Here is a 22,022-nt window from a genome sequence, read left to right as displayed (position 1 = left end):
CGCCTCCACTAATGGCACCTTAAAGTCCGTGGTTCATATTGATCTTCTCCTGATCAAGATCATTTTTTTGTCCTACTGCTGATTTCCTTCCTATGTGATCTCATTTTGGCAAGATCTTTATATTGATTTTTTTTTTCTACCGCTGATCTCATTGTTCACTGTTACCATGGGTGGGGATGATAAAATCTCTACTGCTACTGTTTCTTCTCCCTCAAAGGAGAATCTACTTCCTAGAACTTTGATTGCCACTACTGTGAAGTTGATTGGAGATAACTATTTACTATGGGCTCAAGTTTTTCGTGTGTTGGTTGGTGCTCAGAAGAAGTTGAATCATCTCCTGGAGGAGGCATGTACTACTTGGACGATAGTGTGCCACAGTCTGGTCTTACAGCAAGTCTTTGTGATACTCCTTTATAGTGGCACGGGCATTTAGGACATCCCTCTTTACAGAAGCTTCATTCAATATAATCTATCGAGTCATTCGTTTTATCTCTAGACTGTGAGTCATGTCAGTTAGGAAAGCATAGGCATATTTTAGATGTATCTCAAACCATAATGATTCATATGCATGTCCCAAAATATTTATGGTCTGATGCTGTCTTGTGTGCATGCTATTTGATTTCTTCTGTTCTTTATGGAAAAATTGCTTTCTCATGTATGTTTCCTAATAAAATCATGTTTGCTATGATTCCTCTGGTTGCACTTGTTTCGTTCAAAATATGCGTCCTAATCTATATAAATTATCTCTTAGATCTATCAAGTGCGTTTTCTTAGGGTACTCTAGAACACAAAAGGGATATCGGTGTTATGATCCTACATCTCGGAAGTATTTTACTTCTGCAAATGTTACTTTTTTTAGTCCATTCCATATAATTCATCCATGTGTACAAGGTCACCTTCTATCTCTGTTCCTCTACCTCAACCGGTACCACCTGCTTGTGTTCCCCTTGCTCAGCCAGTGCCAAGTTCTAGAGTTGAAAAAAAATAATGCATCAAAACCAGTTCTGGTGTATATTAGAAGGCCAAAAGTATTTGCACCTCCTTTACCTTCGGCCGATCATCCGTCTGCAGCCAAAGGTTCTACCCATCAGCAGCCATCTAATCTATCTGACCTTAATGTGCCTATTGCTCTACGGATAGGTAAACGATCTACTTCTGCTCATTCGGTATCTCATTTTGTCTCCTGTGATCGTCTTACCTCATCTTTTCGCCAGTTTGCTTTGTCCTTGTCTTCTGTTTCTATACCCAAATCTTATCAAAAAGTTGTGTTAGTTCCTGCCTGGAAGCAGGCGATGGATGAGGAGATGGATGCACTTATTTCTAGGGGGGCTTGGGATGTAGTTCATACTCCTTCAAGAGTAGATATTGTCGGTTGTCGCTGGGTCTTCATTGTGAAATATAGGCCGGATGGATCCATAGACAGATACAAAGCTAGATTGGTTGCAAAAGGATTTGCTCAGACATATGGGGTTGATTATTTTGAGACCTCTCTTGTCGCTCGTCTCAATTCCATCCGTATTTTGTTCTCTATTGTTGTTATCTCAAATGGCTTATGTTTCAGCTTGATGTGAAGAATGCATTCTTGTATGGTGATCTCCAAGAAGAGGTTTATATGGAGCAACCTCTAGGATATGTTGCTCAGGAGGAGTCTTATGTATGCAAGCTTAAGAAGACGATCTACGGACTCAAACAGAGTCCACGAGCTTAGTTTGATAAGTTCAGTCAAGTGATATCTAATGTTAGTTTTTAGCGATGTCATTCAGATCACTTAGTTTTTGTTTGCCGCACTACTTTGGGGACAATAATCTTGATCGTGTATGTTGATGATATTTTGCTGACTGTGAGTAATACAAATAGTTTAGCAGAAACCAAAGAATATCTCAAGCAACATTTCGTGACCAAAGATATGGGAAATCAAAATACTTTCTTGGGATTGAAGTTGCGTATCAAAAACACGGGTTAATTCTCTCAAGAGAAGTATGCCCCAGATCTTCTAGAGGAGACTGGTCTTCTGGGTTGCAAACCGGCTGGTACACTGATGGAAGCTAAGGTGGATTTTTAGGATGAGAAGAGTGATCTTTATAAGGACGCTAGGCTGTATAAGAGGCTAATTGAAAAGTTTATCTATCTCACAGTCACGAGGCCTGATATATCATTTGTTGTGGGGCTTTTGAGTCAGTTCATGCACATGCCTAGAGAGGTTCACTGGGAAGCACTTATGAGGATTTTTGCCTATATCAAAAGCTCTCCTGAAAAGGGCTTATTGTACAAGAAGCATGAACATGTACAAATCTTTGCCTATTCAGACTCGAACTATGCTGGAGATAAGAGCGACTGAAAATCTACTACTGATTATTGCACATTTGTTGGTGGTAATTTAGTAACTTGGAGGAGCAAGAAGCAGGAAGTAGTATCTCGGTCTAGTGCAGAGGCCGAATATAGAGCTATGGCACATACTACTTGTAAGATGATGTGGTTGCAGAACTTGATGACAAAGCTCGGTTTTGTTCAACCAGGACCGATGATCATGCATTGTGATAATCAGTCTGCTATCTATATTGTAAAAAATCATGTTTTTCATGAAAAGACAAAACACATAGCTGTTGATTGCCATCTAATTAGAGATGTCATAATGAAAGACGTGATCTGCACTCCATATACACATTCAGAACAATTGGCAGATATTCTCACCAAAGCTACTTCTTTGAAGATGTTCTCAGTTATCTGTAGCAAGATGGGCTTAATAGATATCTACGCTCCAGTTTGAGGGGAGTGTTAGATTTAGTATTGTGTGCTTATTGGGCAGTGGATATGAACACACATACTACCCGGTTGTATTTATATATATTACTCTCCTTCAAAGAATAAAAATCTATCTGAGTATTTTACAACTTCTACAATGCTTTCATTATTAAACCAATATAATAATTAGTCTTTACTCTACAAAGGTTTGAAAAAGAGCTGAGGAAAAAGGGTCAATGTAGTTAACTCATTTCGAGCAAAAAAGGGGTTAAATTAGTAAAAATGTTTGGTATAAAATATACTAACATTTGCCCTCTGCTTAAGTATCTGGAAAGAAAAAGGATATGACCACCTTCCTTTATAGACTGAGGAGTAATTCTTTTTTAATACTTCTATAGATCCAAAGTAGTGAGCCCCTAAGTTAGTGGTTAATTCCTCCTAAACTATTTCAATGGAATATCTTAAAAACTTATTATCATTTCTGAGTTTGAAAATAAAAGTACTGGTTAACCTCCTTCACTCCATGTATACATTCTTCGTGTTTGTAGTCAAAGGAAGATCAACATTCCACAACCCCTCAAATAATCTGTCGCCAAACGGCACCTAAAAGTTGCATTACCTTTGACAGACTCATTCTGAAAGGCCACCACAAGTTTTTCATTTCTTTAGAGGATCGATAATAATAATAATAAAGACCAGTTCTCAATGAAACTCAATGATACGGATCGCTCTTGGTTATTGTTAGTAATGCATGCATTTAACTTTGTATACAGAGTGAAAACTAAACCATCACTAAGTCGAAAACATGCTTTACTTTCCAATGAAGGAAACATCTTATAAACAATCCACATCATCATCAATATTAGAGTAAAATTCCTCAATGAAATCATGCAAATCTATGTTTGGATGCATGGGTCAATCAAATCAAATAATTGCATATTTCTATCTGCCAAGGTATCAAATTAGAAAAAGTGAAGTACATGTTAAATTTAACATTTTAGCAGGGAAATCTTATCAAGTTTAACATGGATGCTGGATCATGAAGATGGTCACAAAAAGATCATACCAGTCGAAGCCTTCGAAGCTCTCTTTTTGCAAGTTTCTGTCTCCAGGCACATTGAATGGACACAGCAGCACGTCGATGTTGACAGAAAGCCACATAGGCCATCCGCATCCTCCACCATGCCTGCGTAAGAACATCCAAAAAGGAACTTGATCAATTAGAAAATTTAATGACAGTGACTAATACATTGCTTGCTGCCGAACATAATCATGGCAATGATAGTGATAATATAGAGATCTTCACGTACTACTCAATAATACATTAAGACTTTCAACGAATTTTTAAGAATTAGTATATAGATGAATATCTTCTGATGAGTACAAGAATTCTGGAAGAGAAAACATATCTTCTATCAAACATCAAAGTATTGCTTCTGCTTAAAGAACAGGTATAACGGCACTTCGTTTAATAATTATTATATAACCTGGATTAGCGTGGCCGCCCTATGTTCCTTCAGGTGTGTGAATTTATGGCGAACAGAAAAACTGCGAATACTAGACTGAATAATCAGAACTGCTGAATGGACATGCAAGAAAGCACGCCGCAGCAACCATTTCCGGACATGTTTCTGAATCACAACTGTTGCTGTTTCCTGTCTTCTTTTCTCATATAACAATCGAGCCAAACAACCTGCAAACAGAAGCAAAAGCAGAGGAGGCAAAGTTCAAAAAAAAAAATCAAATGCAAGCAACAAAAGGCAGTAATTGAAGGAGAAGGGAAACAAATAATAAAATAATCATTGCTACTTAGATGATGGTAAACTCAAATTTTCCATTATTCAATAATAACGGCATGCAGTCATTTTAGGGCATAGAGTTCATAATGAATGGTGTAGACCATCCATTTGCATGGTCTCAATAGACATAGACTGAGAAATCCCATTACTATTAGCATTTTTCTAAAGCTAGCACAAACTATAATTGCAAAAGCGTGTATATAATGGCATACCTCTACAATATGCTTGCAGAGAAATTGCTGCACCCTTGATGAGAACAAACTCCTTGTGAGTAACATATGTTCGAAAACGGTTCTGCACGAGCCTTGCAGCGCTCTCCAAAACCTCAATCCGCCGAGAATCTAAAATTGCAATTTGACCAGCTCTGAGGAACACTTTGGCCCTGCCAAGCTGTAAAAAATGCAGTAATGCTTCAGGTTTAGCAGATAGCCTATAATTATATATGACTTTAGTACATTTCTTATCAACAGCAAAAGATAAAAAAACCAATCCATCGGCTAATAAAAGTAATCCAGTGTCTGAAAAATTAATAAATAAAAAGAAAAGGAAGATGATAGATAAATCTAAATTTGAGATCGATAAATAATATACTGTGTCCCCACATTCTAACATCCACCACAACTATCTCCAACAATCTGAGTATCATTTGCAGATGATAGCAAAAAATGAAATAGAGTATTATCTTATTTCAACCTAAGATAACCAGCAAAGATACTCATAATACACATAAAAAGCATGCTTGCCTGATTATTTCAAGAAACTCAACAAAACAATGTCTTTTTCTGAACATAAGCTACTTCGACATTGATATCAATCTTTCTCACATATACATAATTACAACCTAAAAAGTATGTCACAGAAACTCTTCAACCAGATAAAACAGCAGTTATAAGTCAACAGACTGACATCACAAACGTATGCTTAAAGCATCCAAAGGAAGTAGGAACGGGAAGTCAATTGCAAATTCAGATTACAAGATATGGAAAAACAAGGTTTTTTAATAAAACACCTGGAAGTTTTCAAGTTTTAACTTTTGCAGGATTTTCTCGGTCACGGTCATCTCGTCATAACTGTATATACAGTAAGTAAAAAAAGGATTAGAAGACAACAAAAGACATCTTCGATAAAAAGATAATGCATTGATGTAGGAAATGTAGAACATCTCACAAGAAAAACAGATTTCATGATAGGAGAAAGAATGATGTTGATTGACTACACATGCGCAGTTAATTATCTATTTCATGACGATACAGCTTAAACTATATAATGATGAGAAATGTGTCCTGCTGTGCTGTAAATGAAGTCTCAAGCGACAGCCATGCATTATGTCGGTAATTATGAGACACAGAATACAATAGGTTCTAAAAATTGGAAAATAGAAGCAATAGTTAGGTGACAATAGATGTGTAAGGGTTCTTCTTATGCATATTCCAGAAGTAGATTAGTGATGGGGATTCTAGAGTAATATCTACAGGACATAGATATCTATTCAGGACTTAAAGATCCTTCCCTGACTTGTAGCCAATAAATGTATTAGGAAAAAAGAGGGGGGAAAGCCAAGTAAGAGCTCATTCAAGGAATTTGATCCTTTAATGCCTTCTTATGGGTGTAAGTACACGCGATAGGTATTGTGCTAGTGTTCAGGCTTAAAAAGTCTGCTCAAGGCACAAAACAACAGCTGTTTCAACTCAAACAAGTATTTCTAAGTATAGGAGCCTTAACGTATGAGAAACGTGATTGGTTGAACATAGATAACCCCTAACCAAACCCCATATTACCAGTCCATCAAAAGAATATTGTAATGGGTGTCAACGTGGGCATATGGATAGATAAATATGATATGACAAATCCCAAAAGACGTGGATATATGCTGCATGTGTGAATATGACTACACAGCAGAGATTAAAAAAAACTATACACACGGTCACATTCTACGAATTCATAATGATATCAACAATGTTTATCCAACAACTATCTTAATTGTGATATAAACTATAGAAAGTTTTGACAATGAAAAGAATCGGAACCCTATAATTAACATTTCATAACTAAACATGATCAGAAGCAATCTTCAACAGATTACAAATAATAATCCCAGTACTCAACATTAATATCAATCTTCATCGTGCAATCTAATGAATCATAGCTGGTAATGAGCATAAACCGAAAGGCAATGGAAACTAAGATACCTATAAAACAAGAGTAGCTTGGAATATAAATTGCATATGAGTTTGAGATTTAGATTGCCCTGAACTTTAACATAAAGCAATTGTCATAATAATCGCTTTTATCACAGGAATCTGATTTGGCCCACAAGCCCATTAACAAAAATGTTTACAAACAGACATCGACCATAGTATTCGCAAGTGAGGACCTCCCTCAAACAATCAAGGCTAAATGGCAGTAAAATCAACCTATCTATTGTGGATAGTGAATACCAGGAGCCATTATTTAGCATCCTTAGATTAAAGAGAAGTAATATGAACCAACAATATTGAAATTTTTATTAAACTTCTGGAGAAAAAAGAGGGTTCAAGTAGTTAGTCATACAAGGAAGGAATGAAGCACAAAGATCTCACATAAACATATAATGTCAGCATTCAATAACTTAATGACAAGGAAAAAATTTTCAAGCCAAACTTTTGGAGAACATGTGACAGAGTTTGCGGATCTCATCTGGTTAATCCTACTAGTTCCTAGCATGTGCCATGCACATGTGAGATAAGTAGTAACTGCACAATGAAAGCTGTAAAATGCACAGGATCAAAGACAACTATGGACATGTTGACATGTTCAAGATCTCTACATGCAAAAAAAACATACCTAATTGTGACATATTTACTTCCTATAGAGATTATAGAGATGTACTAAGGTATGTGAGAAATGAAAAGCAAGGTCGATCAAATACCACGAGAAAAATACAGAACAATAGATAGCAACATGGTTGGACTACCTGCCATCCATTAATTCTGGAGCTAAGAGTCCAAATCGATCTATAAACTCCGAGTAAGTTCTCCGAGTAGGATAACCAGCAAGACTAATTCGAACAGCCTCCAAAACACCCTGGAAAGAGATGCAAAACCGATTAACTGAGTGAATACATACAGGTAGCCAGTAGAAACATTTAAATAGATACTGAACCACAAAGACATATGCCTCACTCTAGAAAATAGCATATTCGAATCAGAAAAAACTGGCCAGATTTACCAATGCTTGGATGGGAATTCCCATATTTGACCTCATTCAAAACTTTCCCTATTTGCAGATAAGTTAATAAGTTTACATTCCAACAGCATTTAAAGTAGACTAAAACACATCCTCTCTAAAAAAGCAAAAAACTAATACGTGTACTATAAAAATCGATAACATCTAAAGCATACGATGGTAGGCAATTAGATGCCAGAATAGTATATGTTAAGCAAATCTCATAAGGATACTACTTCAAATATAGAGACAAAATAAGTTACAATACATGTAGGGAGACTTCCCCAGCAAGAAAATGGTAGGTATAAACTAAATATGTAGGCAATAGAAGACAATAAAGTTAATTTTTCTTGTAATTTTGCTATCCAACATCCGGAAAAAGAACCACCAGCTAATTTACAAGTGTAAGTATCATTTGAATGAGAAAAATTCTTTCAATATATACATCCATGGAAAAATAAATGATAAGGAACAGACAGTATCAAACACAAAGACAAAGTGAAGTATAAACAAACTTCAATCTAAAAAAATAGTATGTAAAAGCTAGCAGATTTGGAGCATATGAAATAACAAAACCATCGCATATTTCATCCTTCAAAGAAATATAATTATTCATACCCCACAACGCAATTGATGTAGGACACTCTGATTCTCAAACTTCTGAGGACGGTTTGAGGAGTTCGGTTTTATACAACGAACATAGTGAGGTTCTGTTGCATTGAGTGTCTCCATGAGAGCTTGAAGTTGTTGCTTTGCAAGTACAAGATAAAACATGTCAGACAGTATAAAATAATAGAACAAAGGAGAGGAAGTGGTAATAGCTTCCAGACACAAATAAAGTTAAAGAAAGAAGGGCAAGCCCAGTGCCATGTGAAGTTTCAAACAATAGTGCATATCCACACTTGTAAATGCAACGCTTAATAAACAATCATTTATAACCACATTCAAAATTCACAAAAAGGTAGAACAAGACGAAATCATGAAAGCAAATACAGAATGCAGAAAGCCAATTGTGAATATGTGAAAGTTGATACCTTAAATCTAGAAGCTACAGAAGAGAACTTGTAAGACGATCTCGAAGATTCCTCCGGCAGTAAAGCAAACAGACCAGAAATGAAACAGCATTTTGATGAAGATAACAGATTGCAGTGTTCTATAATGACATAGTCCCGATTTTTATCCAAAAACGAATCTGATTGATAGGTTACCTATAAAACATTACAATGATGAATGTATGACTAGACAATGATTGTCATGATAGCATGCTTATGGTCAAACAACTGATATGAGGAGGTACCTTTCCTGCATAATGAGACATAGTAAAATCTGTCTCAGAAAATTTTGCTTTTTCTAATCTTGGATGTGTCTTGAAGCTTTGAAACAACTTGGTCGAAAATGTCTCATGCGTTGACTTTGGGAACATACTGGAAAGGAGAATAAATCAGGGACAAACCAGCTTAATTGATAACATAAAATTGGAAATTCAAAAATTGAATAAGATAATCTTCTTTACCAAGCTTCATCCAGAAGAGAAATTATTCCAATAGGCTTCTGTAAAGAGAAAAACAAACATAACATGAGTAATTCCCTGAAAGGTTCACCTAAAAAACAAAAAGAAAGGGAAAATGTCAACAGCTAGTGGCAAGCGTGTCTATAAAAACATGAAACGTACATGTGTGTTCTGCCATAAGCATACGCACCAATATTAAAAACAAAGTGTAACATCATCCAACTCCTAAAAACATTGCAATAATGACTTTTGCCACTGAGATTTATATAAAATTAATGCATACGAGAATTTCTAGAAAATAAAGAAGAGCTGCTATCTACAAGATATACTAGTAGGATATTTCATTGTAAGAGCTTACTACAAGGTCATTATATTACAGTAGTCCAGAAATCAAGTGACGTTATGCAGAGCCACACCGTTGTCAAGAATATCCAATTATGCAACATCTCTTGAAGCCAGTGGGGGATCCACAAAATGTTTCTTAGGGGGGCAGACAACAAGTATCTATTTACCTAAAACTAAAAATATTATATTATAAACTACAGGACCTAATGGGAATGCACACGGTACACTTTAAAAGAGCTAATTCAATTTGCTTAACTTATGTACTGCTTTTAGATAGAATGGGGTGCAATTTTTTAAAAATTTATGGGAGGCAGATGGTAAATATTCTAAGGGCTTATATGCAATCTGTAAAGTTAGGGTTGCAACTGCACCCCGACACAAATATCTACATTCAGCCCCGCTTGAAGCCACATATGCTTAAGCTTGTGAGTGGAAGGAAATGCAAAACTATGCGCCCCTTAAGCTTCAAACTATAATGGCATATTTGCTCAATGTTAATCCTATCAGTCGACAGTGGCCACTTTGCTGTATTTAACAGCATGTACAATGCGTTATAGAAACACTAGTACCCACAAACTTGAAAGACATCCTAGGAATGATTTAAATTTATATGGAAGAAAGGTTCTGCCACAATAACTAAATTGCATACAGATAGTTACCAAAGTTTCCTTCAAAGCAACGTAGATGAGTAGACGTGTGAACACTAAAGTATCAACATGGTCACAACAAGTTTAACAAAAATAAGTATTAAAATTGACAGAGAAGTCCTTGTGAAATAATTATACAACTATTTCTACATACCATAAACAACTTCAGTTAAACATAGATTTATATTATCATTACTATCCTCAACAAAGCTTTGTACCTAGTTAAACAAATTATGTTAAAACTTAAAAGCAGTCAATCAAGAGAGACGTGGTTTCACAGCAAAGTTTTGAAAAGCAAAAATAAAAACAGAATAACCTTCTCAATCAAATCCAAAATGTCTTGGTTATCTATAAACTCAATATAGCTCCAATTGATTTCTTCATTTCTGTACTCCTCCTGCTCCATCTTGAATACATGCTGAAATAGCAAAAAAGCACAGGTTATAAAGTAACCCCAGGTAGAAAAGATTATGCATGGCATCATAAATTACCAATGCAATTCTAGTAAGAAAACATCAGCATGTACCTCATTGAAATGTTGTTGAAGTTTTTCATTCGCAAAGTTGATGCAGAACTGCTCAAAGCTGGACACAAAAGGCAGCAGCTCACAAGCATGACACTGATAAATTTTATAATAATACAGGATTCCACTCCCAGCAGAAAAAATAGTTTTGGAAACAATATAAAATTAGAAAGGAAATCGCTTCCTTCTATTTTGTTCCATGCAAATAAGAAGCATCAGAATCACGCATACATCTATGAATTGTCAACAGATATGCCATACTGCAAGCATCATCCATCATCACCACCACCATCATAATCAAGCACACCAATTAAGCTGGGGTCTCATACATATAGCAAAACTCCTTGTCAAGGAAGCTCCAAAAAGTTTTTAATGAACTTTTGTAAGGCAGCTGTCAACCTGATAACAAGTTTTGGTCCCAACTAATTGACCCAAGACAGGTACAGACAAAAAGGAATAGGCAAAGGTAGGATAGTTAGTGGATACGCCTTGCTGTGTTTGTAGTTTAAATTAAGGCAACAAAAGATCAACCTTCCATAACCTTTATAAAACAATTTAAAATTACAGAGGAAGGTAAAGAAAATAAACTTGCTACACTAAATTGCACACATGTGAGGTATGACTTTAATCCCATAATAACTCATAGCTAGCATTTTAAGCAAGAGTAACAGTGGAAGTCATGGGACAGGTGATCCTCAAGAAGTTCTCATCAAGACATTAGAAAGAAAACACCAGGGATGCAAGTCAATTTCACCTCTAAAATCTCATTATACATTCATTTTTATCCCATCGATTGACTTCATTTTTGGCTCCTGATTGATTCACTATGTGTTCAAGATATTTCTAGATACTTCAAATTTCAATTGGTTTGAATGAAAAAGCACACAGCAGAAAACCATGAAGGCTTTGGCGACCTTTTTTTCTTTGATTATCTCATGCAACCAATAAGCAACCTTCCACATGACGCTGACGAAAAGAAAACATTGTATAAGTAGCACAGTCAGTGATTAAACCAATGACTGAGTATATGCCAACCCAGATGAAAGTTAAGTAAGGTTGAAGGGAAGAACATATGCATATATGACATGGTGTTCCAGGACAAAAATAAAAAAAGACGCCCAATGTCTATATTTTCAATAGCTATGACAACAAAATGGGCAAGAATAAACTGCAAATTTGAGTAAGCAAGAAACATTATGAACCTGTTATTTTTGAAGCATTCAAAACCATAGATGTCTAAGACTCCAATTTGTATCCTGGAATCCGGGTCTTGACCAACAGACTTGTTAATGTTTTCAACAAGCCTACAATAGTATGTTCAAGCAACAGTAAATTAGTGACTATCGCATAACAACTTAATATAAGGCTCACAAGGTACAAGAACATGCCAGTCAAACAATCGAGCATATACAGTCTTGGCAAGAACATCACGATTAGCTGTAGCAGAAGCACAGTCAAGTGCTTTAATGATAGTTCCTTCACGAGTCTTTATTGACCGAGAACACAATGTTGCAAGCAAAAGACCGGCATCACACCTAACAGATGAAACATATGTTAGTGCACTCTGGTGAACTTACACAGCAAGAAATGATGAAGAAAATGCAGGATGGACCACAATTCATTAATTAAAGTTGGTATTAGTCATCCCCATTGTAAATCATGGAGGCACTGTTATACTTAATGTCAAATCCTCATTATAATCCGCTCAGATTTGACAAAGCAAGTTAGCTGGTTTTCTGGCTTATTTATAACGCTAAAAAGCAGTACATGAAAAATTCAACATCAGAAGTATTGATGAGCCGCATGAGCCATTATTGTTATGTGTTTCACGTCTTCTCAATACATGTGTGTATCATAAAATTATAATTAAAAACTCAACTTGTCAGTTGTCACTGCTTCATAATAACGTAAATCATGATCATAATAGCATATAAGTCACAGGTTGTGGAAGAAAGTCGTCATGTAGACACAGATGATCATCTACACAGACATCTGTCTTGACTTCAAGCCAAAGCCATCTACTCCAGATAATCATGTCGCTTCTTCCTTGTGATGTTACTGTTACTTAATGATGATTCCATGCCTTCCCAAATTGGACATGTAAATAGATATGAAAAGGAGGGGAAATTATAACTTTGAGAAATTACTCAGGGATTAAATGACCCTCTTGGACAAACAATTTTCAAAAATTCCAAGAGCTGAGAGAAGGCCTAGAAGAACCATCATTCCTAAATTGATGCTGTGTTCCACACAACTTTATCAGCTTAGTTGAAAGAATTAAAACCCAAAAGATAAGTTAGCCAGCAAGAGAAAAGCGCACATACAGGAAAGCATGCACATCAACATAAAAAAATTTCAAAATATGTAAATTCCTTTTAAATTGCAGATCACATGAAGATCAACAAAATTGATATGTCGACATGGTGAGAATTCTTCCATTATGCCTACACAACCACTCTATTGGAGAAGTCATTCTCTCACGCTTTTTTCAAAATTGCCTTCCAACTTGTTTCCTCCTCTTGTTACATATAGCATCCAGACTAGATTGTTCATCATCCAACTATTAAAAAACACATCAACCAGTTGCATCTATTAATTTTCTATCTACCTATTTGCTTTTTAATTTTACCATGAAATATACCATGTGACACTGAAGGATTTCGATGTGCAATGTTCATCTTTCATCACACCTAACTCTCCAATTTTTTGAGATGTTAAATGGATATAAGAAAATTATTACTGTTTTATATGTAAGTAAAGATTTAAGATAAATTAACACTTCAAATGTGAGATTCTGTTAAAGATGTAGAACATCTTCCCCTTTGTTACATCACATGAAATATTATCAATAATATGGAGATTCAAGCTAAATTTTTTAACCAGGCCATCTTAGTTTTAGGAAACCATTATTGAATTCCCTCGCTATCTGTGCATATGCTTTGGCCAGAACAACAGCAACAATTATAGACAAATCGATGTAGTCATCTTTTATCATAAGCAATGACGATTTTATATTTATATTTGTCTTCATATTTATATTTAAATTTATATTTATAAACGAATATGAAAAAAGTACTTGCATGAATAACTCAGAGGCCATCTCAAGATGAAAAGTAGACTGTGTGTCCTTGACGATTGAAGAATCATGTTCCTTTCCAGGAGAAAATTCAATGTTCCCAAGATGAAGAATAGCAGCTAGGGTGCGAAATATTGCTTCCTGAAAAATGATATGAAAGATGTGAAGGTAAGAAGCATGAAACAAGAAGCAATTCATGAAATATGCATAAAAAACTATTGCATTCTTAACCTGATCGCTGTAATTTATACCAACTATATCCATTGATCTCCGTGTCTTCCAGTACTCTTCAGCATTGCTTACTCCATCTAGCTCATACGTCTTGCTTTGGTTCAAGTAATGGAATTCACTCGGATGACCAAGTTTGTATTTCTCTGCATCCTAGAAATAGGAAGGGAAAATGAAATTGCTAAAATGGAAAAAAAAAAAGGCATACCAACATGTAACTATGCATATAAAGTCCGTAGATTCTACAAAAGGAATAAGGGCCCAGCATTGTTCGAGTAGACTCAGAAGACAACAACGGCATACCAACAGATTCTATGCATATAAAATATGTAGATAAATGAAATGTTAAAATGAAAAAAAAAAAAGACAAAAATGGCATACAACATGTAACTATGCATCTAAAATCTGTAGATAAATGAACTGCTAAAATGAAAAAAGAACAAAAAAGGCATACCAACATGCAACCATGCATATAAAATCTGTAGATTCTACAAAAGGAAATAAGGGCCCAGCAGTATTCCCATAAACTCAGAAGACAACAATATAGAAAGAAGATTTACTGAACTCACTGAAAATCCCTAGGCTGAAAAGCACCTACTAGAAAGACACCGATGGACATAAACTGCTTAACAAGATCACTTTCTGTGGTAGGAGCAATTAAGGAAAATTAATCGTCTTGAAACTTTAATCAATTGGTGTCACTTATACGAAATTTAGTTTACATATGGAAAAGCCTCCTGTGAAAATGAAATGTATGGCTGCATAGCTTGCATACAATTGACCCAAAAGTGGTGCGACCCCTCCCCCCCCTGACCCCGCACATAGTGGGACCTTTGTGCACAGGGCTGCCCTCTTCAGAAAGGAGATATATTAACAGAAGGTAAATCCAATGACCATAAGCAAACAATACAGCAATACAGGGATACTCAATATCAAAGATTCAACAGAAAAAAATGAAGATACTAGATGGATCGACTATGCTACACAATGATAAATAGTGGCAGAAGATGGTTGATGCAACATTTCATCTGCTTGCATTTATGGAATCATGATTTTGCAATACAATATTAGGCATAATCTGAGTTGTTCAAAAGATATTACATTCCCATGTTTGGTAAAATAACATATAACTTATCACTTAAGAGCACAACTAACTAGGAGTGCTCAGAATCAGGTTTGGTTGGGAGAATAGGAGATGCATCTGGAAATGCTTTTAGGGCTATTTAAGGTTAGGACATTCTACCAAAATTTAAGATCATAGGATTTAAAGCAGAATTTAGATCTGTTTTAGGTTTGTGTATGGCTTCACTGGAAGGATATCAAATTTTAGGAAAGAAAAGTAAGGGAGGTAAAAAGCTTCCACATTTGTTTATTTCCCGCTAAAATGGCTTTGCACTTCTTTTGGCTTTTTGTCATGGCTGCAGCACCAAAAAAACATAACTAAAGAAGCACATGAGCCAGAAACTCAATATTGCATGCACCCCACCTATTTCCTTATTTAGAAGAAAGGCAAAACCTGTTATAAACTTGCATAACTTGATCCCTATGACGTAGTCCTAGACAACAGAAAAGTCCCCAATCATACTTAGAAAAAATAATTGCTCTCTAGATAAGCCTACAATAATACTTCTAAACAAGATAGATATTTTCAAAACTGCTAAAATTCAAACTCAACAGCTAGCATTTTAAGATAAAGCTATGAAAAGATTTCTAGAGAAGACACAATTTTAAAACTAAAATGTATCCAGATTATAATTCTCAAATACATATAATTCTGAGATTATGCTTGTGAAATTAAATCTAAAAAATGAACGATGTGACCATTGGCTCATTCTGTATTCGTAATAGTGGTACTGTATCTACACAAGTGTACTTTCCTTCCTATGACAAAATTCTGTACCAACTCGCTGCTTATTGTAAAAGATGAAAGGGCCAGGAAATATGCTACTTAACATCCTGTTAGGCTGTCAATTTCCACCTTCCTTTGACGAGACAAATGTCCATTATGCACCTTCCTTTAGTTACGTTCCAATTGGGCCATAAAACTTTTTCTGATCTTCACCAAAGGGATCTCATGAAAAAATGAAACAAGTATATTTTGGTCTGGTTGGTAAGGTGCAAGACAAGCAGCTTACCACTTGAGCTGCAGAAACTCATCCACAAATTACCACAACTCTTGGCTGCTGATGATCTTCTCTGCAGCAACTCATACTTGTTGGTAATGATGTAAAAGAAGGGATTTCCTTGCCCATCTCTTGGCTGCTGATTTTCATTAAGACCTTATGTGAAATATATGGAGATGAATCATGGAGTTCAAAGTTTCTGCAGCAAAGAAAACTATGTATACTGTATGTATGCATGCTTGTCCCTTAAGAGTGCATAACAAAGAACATACATATATGCATATGATTCTTACAGAAGTATCACCATAGTTTCTTCCTTCTTACGCGTGACCCAAAAGGACACAAACATTCTGTCCAAACTCCAAACTAAGTGATAGTCTTATTGGTGTAAATGACGTATGAAGCGGTAGTCAAACTTATGAGCATGATCCATATCATGGCTCATGCAACAAGCATTGAACATTGTTTGGACCTTTTGTAGGACATTTACAGCATACTAAGGTAACTTAATAGACGAGATAGCACTTAACAAAACCGAATGGAAGATTAGGATTATGCAGCTGGCCCCAAAATTTGGGACGAAGGCTTTGCTGTTGTTGTTTATTTTCAGCATACTATGTGTACATCTATAATGCATAGTTAGTGGTACGGGTTTCCCTCAGCTTAGGTGATCTAGTAGTCATAAAGCTATGATTATCTGCTTATTATAGCATGAAAACTTGTTGAGTGAATATGCACACATTACAATAGCCTCACATCTAGCTACCTACTCCAGGCACCCTTTGATCATATTGATAGCTGCAGCAAGCTTATTCGCTGCATATTTTGTTGTTTGCACACAGTAATGACTACAATATGCAAGGATATCTGCATTGCATCAAATGACGAACTATTTTAAGGGAAAGCTAACTTGAATTCCATTGAAAATTTTACTGCAGTGTACTTTGATGGTCACTGGAGATGTGCATTTTCATTAACCTGCCATTATGTTCAATGAGCACGAAACAAGTTGGGTCAAGCACAGGTCAGAAGAAAACAGCGATACAACATATGAACGTGCCCAACAGGGACCCAAAACTAAGTAATAGAGATGACAGATCTTCATATAAAGAGCCATGGACTTATTTTTAGTTTCAATAGATAAGATTACTAATAATAAAGTTAAGGATCTGCAATGTGGAGCAAACACATGGTCGCCTGGAGCTCAATGATAGTAGCATAAAAAACAAAAGCATGCACTGAAAAGAACATCAGATGTCTATCAAGAAAGCATATTCCAAGCAATTACCTTTCCAGAAGCACATAGCTGATAAAAGCAGTGGTAGTTTCTCTCAGGATCTGTAATTTGTACTACACGAGACCTTTCCAAGAGGTAGGTTCTTACAGCAGCACCAGATATCCTACCGCTTGTATCAAACTGGATTTCAACAAATTTTCCAAAGCGACTGCAAAAGTAACAATATCTGAGAAGTGTATATGCATGTTGGCGGAAAATTTTACATCTGTAGTTGAATACAATGGGTGATGGGCAAAATTGGCAGTGGGATGGTTGTATAGTGTGAGTAGCTGAGAGTAGTAACTCGCTAGCTACCACAAAGTACACAAGAACTAACCCTCAATAACACAAATATACACACGCATGCACATACACATGCGCACACAAGCTCATAAACACCCATGCACATGCAAATGCACGAGAATAGTCAGGGATCACAAAAAGTTCTAGCTAGCAGTATAAACCAATTTCCTTCATCTGAAAGGCCCAGCCACACAGAAATCCTTTTTCCCCCTCCATTTGCTCTGTTGTGCCATAACTGGAGTCATTTCAGTCCATTTACTCCTTTATTACGACACCTATCTATGTACCATTATGTGTTGTCCGCCCTGATCTTTCAATTCGACCTACCGCACAGTTTACCCCTATCCCCTCTTATGCACAACATCGTTAACTGCCTTGTTATTACAAGATGATCTCTTGTCCTCTTCTACCATTAACATAAAATATTTCTAAGTTGAAGTCACCAAGGTGCCTGCCTCACTTTTCTGTACTAAAAAGAAATATCATATGTATCTGTTGCCAATATTTAGAAAGATATTATTCACTGCAAAACAGTCCAGGGTTTTCGTACTAACAATTAGGATAATTACCAGAGATGTTATTGTCGTCATCATCGTCTAGGTCTTTCTCATAAACCTAGTAGCAGTCTTCTGAGTTGTTCTCCACGAATGGAAAAGGAAGAAAAAGAGAGCATTTATAAATAATGATTGCCAGATCATCCTTTTTTTGTTTTTGTTTTTTTTTTTTTTTTTTTTGGGGGTGGGGGGGTTGATTGTCAGAGCTTAAGAGCTGTATCTTGATGTTTGCTAACTGGTCAATCAAGTCCGATCCCCCGCAATTTCATCTTAATAATTGAAAAATATTTATACAATGTCTCCTATGGATTTTGATATCTCATATATTGTACACTACAAATAAGCCATTATTTTATTGATAATCATCTATAAAAATGTACCACGTGTAGTTTTATCATATGCCTATATTTGGACATAAAAACCAGCATGCTTTTGTTCTTGTTGGCTTGTTTACATGCCTATGTTTCAAGTATATTGCCAGATCCAAGTTATTGCCTCCTTTTCAATAAATTAATTGTTAACATGGATGAAAAAGCAAGTCCGAATCATCAAAAATAGACATGCTAGTGCTACCCTGCAGTTTGATTGAGATCAAATTATTGCTTTTATGGATATAACCAACAAAAACAGATGCAAGTGATTTGGGGTAAATATTTGAACTATTGACAAAGCTATACGTCCTGGGCTCATAACAGTATACCCGAAAAGGAGAATGCCATGTAGTACACAGGCCTGGAGCAAGACATCCACAAAGCTACAACTCATACACATCCCATACTTAGACCTCTACTGGAGAAAGAAGATAGTATAGAAATCTGCAGAAATGTAGCAATAAGCTAACCATGCTCGAAAGGACATGACACTCACCTTGAGTTATCATTTCGAACAGTTTTTGCATTACCAAATGCCTCCAAGAGCGGATTTGACTGCCAGGAACATGCGAACACCACAAAATATAAAATTTTTAAGTCAGATCAAGATCAAAAATGAAAAATAATAATAATAATAACCATCAAAACATGGTCATCAATTCTATGTTGCCGTGCCACTTACTTCCAAAACTTGCTGCTCAACAGTACGATCATCACTAGCAGCCCGACCGCCAACATGTGTTAAGTACTGCATAATTAGCTTTGTGGTCTCAGTTTTCCCAGCTCCGCTTTCTCCGCTAACCAAAATGGACTGACTGCGGGCCTCATTCATCATAGCTCTAATGTATGAACGGAAATGGAAGTTAGCATACTGCAGAGAGAGGGACAACAAATGAAGCCTCGTGAAAAGACAGACCTGTATGACGCATCGGCTATAGCAAAAACATGAGGGCTTAAGTCCCCAAATCGAACACCCTTGTACTGCTCCATCATATGTGCATTATATAGATGAGGAAGCTTGGTGAATGGGTTGACAGCTATGAGTATACTTCCTGTGTATGTCTATCAAAATCATGAAGGGTCAAACTACAACCAGGTGAAAGTTTTAAGAAATCACACGAGAAAATTTTAAGAAATCACGAGTTACTTATAACTGTTTTAAGTGATTGTGTATAGTTTAGTCTATAAATGCAACAAACAACAATTTCACCAGTAAAAGGTCTTGGCCTTCTTTTGTACAATAACATCTTGAGAGGATAACAACGTAAATGTATGTGCAAGATATATGTCCAAGAAGAGCATGACTGGTCTTTTAAAGTGAAAGACAAGTATTATATAATTGAGGACATGTCTGAGCAAGTGTATGCACATGACCAAGGAAGCGTCGATGTTTGGTATGTATGGGTGGAAGTGAATCAAATAATTAATAAACAGTTCGGTTATTATTCATCTAGCTATTCAATCATATTCGATTTGCTATCTCATTTAATAGTAGACGAATAATTTTTAGTATTCGATTCATAAATGAATAGAATTTAACCAAATGTGTATTCAATTCACTTGGTCATTGAATATTCGTTTATGCTCTATATTTATTAAATGGTAGATTAGACATTTTCTAAAAAATTTAATTAGTTTAACTTGAGGCGTCAGCTTAAATAGAAAAAGCAATTTAGAAGGTAGCGAACAAAAAAATGATGCTTTGGAGGGCATATTTACAAATATATACAATTGTTGGTGTACATGCAAAAATCTCGAAAAGAACAAGAAAGTAATAAAAATATGTGACAGTCCTAAAGTTCAACCACAGGACCTGCTATATTAAAGATGAATCCCCTAACCATGTGAGCTACCAAATATTCATAGATATTTAGTGAATATCACATATATATACGAATTCAAACATGAATATCATTTTGATATTCGACCCGAATTCGAATTCGAATTCGAATATTGAAAAATTGACCAAATTCAAATTCGAAGTCACCGATGTTCACTCCGATTTGGTTGTTTTTCATCCTTAGTGGTACGGGTGTCAAGAGTGTCTGATACAGGTATGGCTTCATGGATCATGATAGAAGTAACGCGTCACCAATCTGCATTTCCTTTAATAAATTATCATTGACGGTCTACATAAACAAATGGTGAGAATAGATAACAATTACAGCCTTTAGGTGCATTAACCCTCTGTTCGTGTTTATTTAGTTCATTTCAAACTACAGGCAAATATAACGTTTGAAAGCCAAAACAAGAGCAGAGAACTTTTTTATTCTTTAAAATACATGCTAGCTATTTCAAATGCCTGGCACGCAGCAGCCAGATTGTGCGGAACAAATGTCCCACATTATTGTAAAGACAAACAATGCAAGACACAACAATGCTTGCTGAACAAAGAGTATCCAACTAAAATTCATCAAATTGCTGAGAAATTAAAATTCAAAATCACTTACATATATCTCATTGAGTGCATATCTTCTGGCAAGATTATAAAGAACCCCCGGCTCGCTAAGATAAGTCAATTTGGTCATGTCATCTACCCCTCCCAGATCAGCATCCGCATCCCGTGGAAGCAACTTATCCGGCGGAACATTAATCTTCATCAAACAAGCCAAATCAATCAAAATTTACACGTTAAAATTGGTAGAATATAAAACTATAATGCTTGAGCCTTATCATAACTCCGGAGTTTTGAAATATTGTTCATAGGGACTTTTAATGGCATCAGAGGGGCTTTCATATGGTACAAGAATATAAAACTATAATACTCAAGCCTTATCATAACTGTGTAGTTTTGATATATTGGTGAGAGGGACTTCCACAAAAATAGTCAAATAGTGATAAATACTTAAAAAATCAACCGAACAAACTACCTTCGAGCTCAAGAAAATAGATCCCTTACTAAAATCCTAAAATCAACTAAATAATCAAAAAAAATACTAAAAATTTTCAATTACCTTCTTTCTTTGAGCAGTGATCAAGCTCACGAGCTTATCCTTGACTTCGACCACCTCAGCCTCAGTCCACGACAAGTCCTTATCCTCAACCCACACCTTCGAGCCCTTTCTGAAGCTCATCGTAGCTTCTAAACCCTAGAAACCCCTAGGAGAGGGAGAGAGCGGAGCCAGAGATGAGCGAGAGATTGGAAACCCTAGAGAGAGAGAGAGAGAGATGAAGAGTACGGTTTCCCGCCAGTTGAGAAGGGGAAGAGACCGAGAGAAGAAAATGAAGGACACCTCAGCGGATGATTATTTATACGGGGAGCTCGTGTTTCGGATTTTAATTGTGATCGTGATGGCTGTCGGCGATTATATCAAAAAATGA

The 22,022-nt window shown here is 36.0% G+C and overlaps 1 protein-coding gene across 3 annotated transcripts in view; it reads right to left on the bottom strand.

The window, feature by feature from the left end:
- LOC109844742 (protein OPAQUE1) overlaps positions 1–22,022 on the bottom strand; it is a 35,749-nt gene extending 13,727 nt beyond the window's left edge. Inside the window, exons 1-21 of one of the 3 annotated variants that reach the window (XM_020413854.1) lie at positions 21,656–22,022; positions 21,152–21,295; positions 19,618–19,763; positions 19,384–19,540; positions 19,198–19,256; positions 17,486–17,642; positions 14,078–14,227; positions 13,851–13,987; positions 12,159–12,305; positions 11,973–12,074; positions 10,774–10,831; positions 10,564–10,665; positions 9,259–9,296; positions 9,043–9,169; positions 8,780–8,953; positions 8,364–8,495; positions 7,495–7,604; positions 5,551–5,611; positions 4,754–4,931; positions 4,230–4,435; positions 3,809–3,928 (exon numbers count right to left, since the gene is read on the bottom strand). In XM_020413854.1, the coding sequence (XP_020269443.1) occupies positions 3,809–3,928; positions 4,230–4,435; positions 4,754–4,931; positions 5,551–5,611; positions 7,495–7,604; positions 8,364–8,495; positions 8,780–8,953; positions 9,043–9,169; positions 9,259–9,296; positions 10,564–10,665; positions 10,774–10,831; positions 11,973–12,074; positions 12,159–12,305; positions 13,851–13,987; positions 14,078–14,227; positions 17,486–17,642; positions 19,198–19,256; positions 19,384–19,540; positions 19,618–19,763; positions 21,152–21,295; positions 21,656–21,775 (2,625 nt within the window). In that variant the 5' untranslated portion in view covers positions 21,776–22,022. Of the gene's footprint in view, positions 1–3,808; positions 3,929–4,229; positions 4,436–4,753; positions 4,932–5,550; positions 5,612–7,494; positions 7,605–8,363; positions 8,496–8,779; positions 8,954–9,042; positions 9,170–9,258; positions 9,297–10,563; positions 10,666–10,773; positions 10,832–11,972; positions 12,075–12,158; positions 12,306–13,850; positions 13,988–14,077; positions 14,228–17,485; positions 17,643–19,197; positions 19,257–19,383; positions 19,541–19,617; positions 19,764–21,151; positions 21,296–21,655 lie in introns of those variants that run through there. The other 2 variants (XM_020413855.1, XM_020413856.1) reach the window with 2 other exon arrangements.

Source organism: Asparagus officinalis, chromosome 6, assembly GCF_001876935.1.
Source record: "Asparagus officinalis chromosome 6, Aspof.V1, whole genome shotgun sequence".
Classification (NCBI taxonomy): domain Eukaryota; kingdom Viridiplantae; phylum Streptophyta; class Magnoliopsida; order Asparagales; family Asparagaceae; genus Asparagus; species Asparagus officinalis.
Note: the sequence above shows the minus strand (reverse complement) of the source record. Positions and strands in the feature narration are given on the sequence as shown.